The sequence below is a fragment of the Otolemur garnettii genome, unplaced genomic scaffold (genome assembly GCF_000181295.1).
Source record: "Otolemur garnettii isolate 467f Iridium unplaced genomic scaffold, OtoGar3 scaffold00083, whole genome shotgun sequence".
Classification (NCBI taxonomy): Eukaryota; Metazoa; Chordata; class Mammalia; order Primates; family Galagidae; genus Otolemur; species Otolemur garnettii.
Genome location: NW_003852478.1, coordinates 632798 through 642610, shown reverse-complemented (window position 1 = coordinate 642610; position 9813 = coordinate 632798). Strand labels below are relative to the sequence as shown.

The 9813-nt window shown below is 39.4% G+C and overlaps 1 protein-coding gene across 1 annotated transcript in view; it reads right to left on the bottom strand.

The window, feature by feature from the left end:
- Positions 1 to 9813, bottom strand: part of GRXCR1 (glutaredoxin and cysteine rich domain containing 1) — a 132872-nt gene that overhangs the window by 1081 nt on the left and 121978 nt on the right. Inside the window, exon 3 of the mRNA XM_003794580.1 lies at positions 9376 to 9441. Coding sequence (XP_003794628.2) covers positions 9376 to 9441 — 66 coding nt within the window. The remainder of the gene's footprint in view (positions 1 to 9375; positions 9442 to 9813) is intronic.

The following is a 9813-nucleotide window of genomic DNA, read 5'->3' as shown; positions in this document are numbered from 1 at the left end:
TCATTTTGTATTTAAAGAAATAGCATAGAAATCTTAAGATATTTATGCAAGCCCCACTATCCTCCCTCTATCAAACCTCCCTCCTCCCCTCCTATCCCCCTCCACTTCTCTCCTTCATCCTGGGCTATAGTTGTGATCTATCATTCATAAGAAAGTGTGAGTAACTATAAATTGGTTTCATAAAAGTACTGAGTACATTGGATACTTTGGATATCCAATGGGGTACAAGTCAAATCTATCAAGAGGGTTTTTCAGCAATTTTTGAATGCCTGACTTTATAAAGAGAGGAATTGCTAAAATACATTTGGAGAATGTGAATCCATATACAGACACACATACACTGAATCACATACTTAATTTATTTAACATATATATTCATAGTCCTTTTCTCCAAATCTCTAAAAAATCCAACTGAAAAGGAACTGAATTAAGTCGGTTTAACCCACCCTTTCCTGAACACATATGAACATCTTTTCTTCAGCAAATTAATAGAATTCTCTCATAATTGATAATGTACAGAATGTATTTTGGGAAAAACATGAAAACCATGATTACTTAAATATATATATTTATATATATATAGAGAGAGAGATGTATATAGATATCTATATATGTATATATTCCTGGAATATTTTTTCAAATAAATGTTTTCTATATACAGCGAGATTTACTTGCCATTACAGTTTGGCTCAGCTACCATATAATAGTGGATACGCCCATCTCATATGTAGTGGTCTCCAATCTGAATGATACAAATAAGGAACTTAACAAGCCTATAGAGTTTTAACAATCTTCGTAGAAAGATATTTTGAATGTGTGCAGAAATTTGGTTGCTCTGTAGGTAGATTTTGGTCATTTCTTTGTGCAAGAATTGACCTAAAAGAAAGAGTTCACTGAACTTAATTTTTGCGTGATATGAAAAGGTCTTTAGAAGAAAAATAAAGACTTGGGAAAACAAACCCAATGATTAAAAAAAGAATGGACTTTGAATGTTAAATGTAAAAAAAACAGTAAGTAGTGGTGATTTTATCAAAGTTTAGAAAGAACATGGTAATGTAGCCAGATCTCTGACATTCACTAAAGCATGACAGGACATCCTATTAAGGTATTTAATCATTTGTACAAGTGACTGGCCCCGGTCCTGGAGCAAGAGCCTGCAGTGGCCCCAAGTCCAGAACTTTGCTCTTTACTGCTGAGTTTTGAACAGGTCTGGATTTTTAGGAGAGCAAAGTTGTCAAATGTTGCAGATGAAAATACAGGATACTCAGTTTAATCTGAATTTCAGACGGACTATAAATAGATTTTGTATGAGCATGTACCAAATATTGCGTGGGAAAAGCTACACAGTTATACATAATTTGTCTAAGGTTAGAATGTTGGGTAGGCATCCTGTGTCTTACCTGGCATTCCTTATAAAGTAGAAATTGACAGAGAAGAAGAGAGACTTTTTTTCTTCTCTTACCGAAAAAAGGGCATTTGGGGTAATAGCTATTTAGTACAACCAGTACAAATTATTGTGATATCTTAATGCATACAAACAAGTCTCAATATTTTCAATAATCACTACAGCTGTGCCAGCCACACTAGCTGGCATGCTATAACCCAAAACACTTGAAAATGACCAAACTTTTGGCTAGCATATGGTTTTTCCATAGAATGCACCTGTGATTATAAAGGCTGAAATAAAAGGTGTGAGTGCCAGGCAGCTTCCTAAGCTCATTTTGCTACCTATATAACAACTCACTGCAGACATTAAACCCTTAGCACACAGAATTCAAAATGGTAACTCAACAAAAGTAAAAGTTATTTTATATTGTGAACTTGCAATGTGACTTACAAAAATTACTTTCAAAAGGCCCAAATATCAAACGTTAAATCCACTAATACCAAGAGTTTACTGTTTCTTCATAAGGTATCTCCTACTAATGAATTTTCTGAAATAAATTAATATATAAATACTAAGAGCTACAACTTCATTTTTAAAGGGAATAACAAATTGACCAAGGCCATTCTAGAATTGTGTCCTCAGAATCCAGCCAATTCTAGAATGAGATCTGTCTTTTATTCAAAGGATTATTGAGAAGATTCAATGAATCTATTCATGTAAAATTAATAAAACACTGCGTGGCACATGGTAGGCACTCAATAAGGTTAGTCACTATTTGCCATCATTTTATTTAATAACTCTCTACCTGAAGGGATTTTCATTAAAAGCTATCTCAAGCTAAATGGATTGTTGCTACATGACACAATGATTTTCTATAATTCTCTGAGTCATTTTTTTCAAACATCTTAAACTTTCAAAAATCTTAAGCTTTCAGGCTTAAGGTTCTGCCACTGAGAAAGGGAGAGTAAATGCATTTCAGATCAGGAGCTCATTCCGACATTCTGCAGCACAGTGCTACAAAGATGCTGAGACCACTCCCATTCTCAAAAAAAAATGAGCTATTTTGGCCATAAACATAAAAAAGGAAAGGGGTAGCTTACACAGCAGATAGAGTCTACACCCATTCTCATCCCAACCCTGTGTGATAGAGATTGCCATGGCATAAATGAAGAAACGAAGCCTCTTCATGGTTAAAAAACTCAGGTCAGAATGAGAACTTGTCAGTAAGAGAGCTCACTTCATGAGCAAAATCCATGGTCTTTCCTCTGCAGTCACAGTTTTCAATTTGTATTTGCATCAGTTTTTCCCAAGTGGTATAACTTGGGCTCTCTAAATGTAAAATATTGAAGGGATAAATCCTGTGACTAAAATACAAATGAAAAATCGTGAAAGGATCAATGCTCTGACTGACACAGGAGTGGGCCGGGTCAGGAAGACACCCTCTCGCCTGCCCCACAGCTCGGCAGCTCCCAGGAACCCCGTCAGCTCCCGGGAACCCCTGCTGCACCATCCAACACATTCTATGCCACTTGTTCTACTAATAAAAATAAGTAAGTTTGCCATTTCTAGGCGTTTCTTTCCAAGAGCTCTTTTGTTTCCTGAAACTCTGGTCCCAGTAATGAGCCCTAGGAGCCCAACACTTCAGTAAACAATTTTGTCCTCAGGTTGGGATGGAAAAATTGCTAGGAAATTTCCCAAAGAACTTACGTCCCAAGTCAGAGCAAGTACTTGGATCATCATTACTATTAATGGCCAAACAGAATTCTACTTTCAGTAAAGAGGTGAGTACTGAAACTTCGACCTTTAAACAACTAAGAAACTGGGCAGACCTGGTTAAAAACAGCATGTAGCTGCAGCACTGATTCTACAGAACGTGCCTCATCTGAATCAATGGCTTGGGTTGAGGCAGTTCACTTTGAGCTGAAATTCAAGAAAAAAAGAATGAGAAATCACCTCATCCCCTGTACCCCTTCCTTGGTGAGAACCTTCAAAAAACTACATATTCAGTAGGTGAGACAGTCATTCCATAAATATACAGGGTGTCCCAAAAAGTCTCCATACATATAGAAAGTGGGAAATCGTAGCTAAATTCACCTTTCTTTATAAAATATTCACAGAATACTCTCTACATGTTGGCCACCTCTTCCTACACACACATGAAGTCTTTTCTCCCATTCATGCCCAATACATTCCAAGGTATCTGTTACGATTTTTTCTGTGAATGGGGACTTTGGAAAGCCCTGTACTTTGAGGGTCTGTCCCCTACTCTGCACTGTGCAAGGCATCGGGATATGGGATTGAACCAAATGCTTCCTTGTTCTCCTTGAGTCTGGAATAGGTCCACTCCATGCTGCAGTCATCTCAACTAAAGCACCTAAGAAGGGTCCCTAACAAGAGACAAGAAGGGTCCCTAATAGGGTCCCTAACAAGAAGAGACCAAAACAGACAAGAATATAAGGAAAGAGTTCATGAATGATTGTCAGATAGACTTCCTTTGTAGCACAAACTCAAATTTCAGGAATCTGGTTTATCCCTGGTTATCTGTAATAGACAACAAAAATGCTAAGATCAGGAATTTTCATGTCTTCTTTAAGATCAGGGAAGGAAAATGTTATTTTTAAACCTCAGATCATCTAACCCCATTCTCAGAGAGCTGAAAAGTCCCTTGTGTGTGCTACCAAAGAGGAAGCAACTGTCTCAGTCTCTCACACGCCATCGTCCATATTGTCTATGAAGCAGCCTTACCCATAGAACAAATTGTCAAAGAGTATACACGTGGCATATAATTATCTCTGTCTATGTATTTTGTTTTAAACTAGATCCAACAGTTTAATCCAGCGAATGCTTGTTAAGTGCCTACTAAACACCTTTCTGCCCAACCAAGCTGTTAAGAAAATAAATAGAATTATCCCCAATCATCAGTGTTTCTGGTGTCCTCAATTTGCAGGGTTGGGAAAGAAGCCACTAAAACAAATGCAGACACCGAGAAAACTTGTTCGGCATCCCAAATGTCTAAGCCTGAATGTACCTGATTCTTGACCCACTAGGGATGGACTGTCATATACCAACTTAAATGCATGTTGAAGATTCAGAGAGGAGGAGCGGACATTGCCCGATTCCCCTGCTGAGTAGGTGATGCCCTGCTGCCACAGTCTCCAAACAAGCCAGGTCTGCTCCCGGCCCCCGGGGAGGGGCCGTCATGCTCAGCTGTACTTTACAGAGGTGCAGGGCAGTGCCTGACAGCTCCACTGCCTCGTGCAGACAGCCTGTGCCATTTCTGACATCCTCAGTGCGTAGCTTCAAATCTTTCCTCTGTTCTTCACAAACAACAAATAAGCAGTTATCAGCCCTCAGGGGAGAATCAGAATGAATAATTGTTAGGAGCTTTACAAGAACAAAGGAAAGAAAATGGACACTATGTTGGCAATCTCAATAGAAATGACAACAAAACTGTTTGCTCATATCTTCAAAAAAAAAATTAGCAAAGTGAAAGCTTACTTAGAGCTTCTTTGCCATCTAAGATCTTTAATCCAGTGTCTGCCAGAGCCAGTGGTATGCTAATAAATGTCAGAGCTCTCCCTCCTCTGTCTGTGTGGGTGCCAACAGAACCAGCCAGCCATCTTACTGTTTGGGGGGAACTCTTCATGCACTTTCTGCTTCTAATCCCTACCCTGTTTAGTAATATACATGAATCCATGCATATAAACTTAATGTTTTCATTCACTCTTTCAGCCATGCAGTCTCCTACATAAAATAATGATGTTTCTCTTTCTTTTTAGCTCTTAAGTACTTTGCCTCTTCCAAAACATTTTGGATAAATGAGTCATTCTTCTATTACCTCAAAAAGTATCTGTTGTGCCTGTTATGTGCCAAGGTCTAGGAATTTGAAGTAAAAATAAGAAATATACAGGACTCTAATCCCACACAGAGCTCGTATATTATAGGGAAGTCAGTCCTGTAAATCATTGTTTAAGGAACAGAGTCCCAGCTGGTACAGCCAGCCCTGCTCAGGCAGTCTCCTCACCAACTGCCACACATCTCACTGGCTCCTGCCCTCTTTATCCACTCCTCAAGTGTACGGTAACTGATAATCAACAAGTCAGATCCACTTAGCTTCTCAGAACAATTTTCACTTGGCTACAATACATGCTAATATTCTTGGGCCAGAAAAATTGAAATGATCTGCTGACTCCATTTCTGATGTCCCAACTACAACTGCAAAGTCTTTTTCTAGACCATCCCCTAATATGATTGCTGAAAACTGAGACCTGAATTAGGAAGACCAGGGGTGGCCACAGATGACCACGAAGCAACACAATTAACAGCAAATTAGAACTTGGTAGGAGCTGTTAGCTTCTCTTCAAAGCCATTACCAGTTCCTCAGATTCCAGGATGCACCACTGAGCATCAGACACCCGCATCAAAATCCAGGCTATTTCCTGGGCTTAATCCTCCGTTTATTTCCCAGTAAACTTCCCAGGCCTCGCATCCTGGCAACAATAGTCAGATTTCCCAGACACTCACATACCACTTAATTAGAGAGTCAGGGCAACATAAGTTCATGATTCAGATCACGGACTTGCAGTCATGCTGATTAGAATCATCAATGAAACACTGCCTATCTGTAAGGTCTCGAGCGAGTTAACCTCTCTGTGCCTCCACTCCCTCGTCAGTAAAATGGGGATAATAACAGAACCCACCTAGTACAGTTGCTGTGAGCTTTCAATTACTTAATACATACAAAATGCCAAGGCTCGGCGCCTGTGGCTCAAGTGGCTAAGGCGCCAGCCACATACACCTAAGGTGGTGGTTTTGAATCCAGCCTGGGCCCGCCAAACAACAATGACGGCTGCAACCAAAAAATAGCTGGGAGTTGTGGCGAGTACCTGCAGTCCCAGCTACTTGGGAGGCTGAGGCAGGAGACTCACTTGAGCCCAGGAGTTGGAGATTGCTGTGAGCTGTGATGCCATGGCACTCTACCCAGGGGGACAGCTTGAGGCTCTGTCTCAAAAAAAAAAAAAAAAAAAACCAAAATGCCAAGAATACACCTTGCTACGTAGGAAGAATCAATTGTCTCCATCCTCATGAATGCTTGGCTCCTGCTCTACTGCCAAAACCAACCAGAAGGACGGGATCTGTTTGGACCCGAATCCTGCATCCATGATCCTCTTTGCTCAGCTCTCCAGTACATGTCTCGGACCAGTCTCATTACCTGGATTGATTTCTTTTAAATCTAAGCCCTTTTTTAGGCAGAGTTCTGGATTCTGTAGCCAGAGTTCTGGCCACAGATTATTGGTTTTACTATATGGGCAAAGCGTCCCAACAGACTAATAGCACTTTACAGTTCCTATAACAGTGAAGCTAGTATTGTAGCATTCCTTCCAACGTGAGGAATAGTCTTAAATTCTGGTTCCTGATTTACATTATTTATAATATGTAGATGTTTAATTAAGGGAAAAAAATCTTCTTTCCAAAATTCTTTCAGCTGAAGGAGAAAGAGAAATTACTTTATCTATCATGGTAATGTTAAGTTGCAGAATTGAGGAATTTCACACTCAGTGGAATGAAAGTCCATTCTGTAAAAAAAAAAAAAAGTAACAAGGGACATTTACCCTACAAGACCCTAAAAGAGGCTATTAAACTACAGAAATAAAAAAGTATGATACTGGTATAAAAAATAAGTAGATCAACCAAATTATCTAACACCATTTACATAAATTTAAAATGTGCATGGAAAATAATAATAAACATTAACCCAAACTATACACACATTAACCTAAATTAGTGGCCTCATGGGATTGGAGTTGTTAATGGAAACAAAAGGAATGAAATAAATCCATTCGTAGATAATTTTTAGCTGAGAGGAGTTTTAGACTATGAAATGCATCTCCTCATTTAACAGATGAGGATAAAAAAACCTAAGAGGTAAAAATATGTGTTACAGTTATACAGCCATCAACAGAGCTGAGGCTAGAGCTAAAATATGCTGGGTTTTTTGTTTTTTGGTTTTTTTTTTGAGACAGGATCTCACTTTGTCTCCCTCAGTAGAGTACTGTGGTGTCAAGGCTCACAGCAATCTTAAACTCTCGGGCTCAAGCAGTTCTCTTGTCTCAGCCTCCCAAGCAGCTGGGACTACAGGCGACCACCACAACGCCCGGCTGTTTTTAGAGATGAGGTCTCAACCTGGCTCAGTCTGGTCTCAAACCCGGGAACTCAGGCCCACCTCCCAAGTGCTGGGATTACAGGTGTGAGCCACCACACCCAGCCCAGAGCTAAAATACTCTGATTTTCAAATCATAATACCTCAAAAATTGTAAACCACAGAAATGTAAATCACTCTTACACAAATGAGCTGACTCTCTGAATACGTGCTATGATTTCTTCAGAAAACAAACAAGTTTGTACCCTAAAGCCCAGTGCTTCTTCATAAGCACTTTCCCTGTGGCCACCATCCCCCCGGACCACGGTGTCTAAGTTACTAGGGCACAAACTGACAGAATACTTTTCTGAGTTCTTTATGTATACAACATGTTGAGCAGGCCTGGCTGTCTCTCTTAGAAAAATGTCTATAAATGATAGAGTAAATGTTTGCTGAATGAATGAATACCTTGTGTTTTCCTTCTGGGCAAGATCACAATATAAAGAACACATGGTTTCCATAATGAAGAAGCGTATAGTTTATTTGAGACATTAGTCAAATACCCAGAGAAAGGTAATATAAAGAAGATGTTGATAAGCAGCCAACAAAAATGAGGGTTATAGGAATTCAAAGGTGCAGGAGGTCAGAAGTTCTCGCTGGAAGAAGTGGCGTTGAAAATGAGCTTAGATGGTGGTGCAGGAAATGAGGAATCAGAACAGTAGCACGGCAGGCAGACAGAACAGCTGGCACAAGGAGCCACGGGGGGAAACACAAGTCACCACACGGCTCTTTCCTTTGACTAAAGCAGAAGAAAGGAGAGAGAATCAGAAACGATGTCAGCAAAGAGGACTAGAGCAAGAAGAGCTGATAGCAGCATGTAACTAGTGGGGGACCACACGACCTGTTAGTTCTCCTGGGAAAGCCTTGCTCTATGTTTACATGTGTGGCTGCAGAATAATTACTAAGGCCTATCAAAGTGTTTCAGTCTAGACCATGACATATACGATCTTCCTACTTATAGGGAGAAATGGGTTGATAAAATAATTCAGCAAAGAAATAACAAGGGCTTCCTGGTTGCATATTAATTGAATGCATGATATAATTGAATAACTATTTCTCTGATGCTATAATTATAAATACAGGGAACAAAATTAAAATGTGATTTTGTTGTAGAAATAACTTTTTCTTTAATCTTTAGACATGATATAGGAAGATCTTCCCATACGTAAAAAGATAGATGGGCAGAGTATGAATGTTTTAACTCAATAACTAAGAAAATGACATGAAGGCCACGTTAACCAGTTTGGTGAGAGTATTTCAAAATGTATGTGAAAACACCACACTGTACCCCATGATTGCATTAATGTACACAGCTATGATTTAATAAAAAAAAATCCAAAAAAAGTGTTATTATGGATGGAAAATGAGAGATTGTATGTAAAACATTTATCACAATGTCTAGCATGTACTTAATACTAAATAAAGGATAACTGTTATATTAAAAAAAAGAAGAAGATAGACGGGGAAAATAAATTCATTTAAATGAAAAGTTGTAAATGTGCTTCAAAACAATTGCCTGACTTGAAACACCTTATCAATGTTTGTACTGTAGAGAATTCGGCCCCAATAAAGCTGATCATCGCACTCACCTAATAGTAAGAGGTGGGAAGTTAACATTAGTGTCATTCTAACTATGAGGAACAGCAGATGACATCAAATTAAAACGGCCACATGTATCTCATTACCTATTAGTAAGAACAAGGAAGGGGGGATTCAATAAAACCCGATTACAATCAGAATGTGTTTTACATTTTGGTTACTAAAAATAAGTTGCTAAAAGCACAGTTACCTCAATTTTGGTTAAGAGGTCCTGCAGTTCTCCTGATTCATTCATTGACAAAATTTTCTCAGCACCCTATTAACAAGAGAGGGCAGGGAGAAAATCCATTTTGTTAGTATTTGAGAGAACAAAGTTCTAGCCAGGAAAGCTTACCCCACAAAATACTGCACATGATTCTTCCCCTCAGAGCTGAGTAAACTCACAACCAGGAGGCCAAAGAGGAGACGAAATTTTTCTGTGCTGCCACAAATTCTCCCACATAGTAAAGCTTGCTGTAGTTAAGGGAAGACCAGCTCCAGGAAGGCCACAGCTGTCAGGGTTATGTCCAGACATGGAAGTGGCCGGCACATCCTTCAGCATTATTCAGGAGACCTGGAGCCAGTCTACTATGGGAGCCTTAGAGCAAACTCCCCAGCCTGGACTGTCTCTGCCCTACTCCAGGAAATA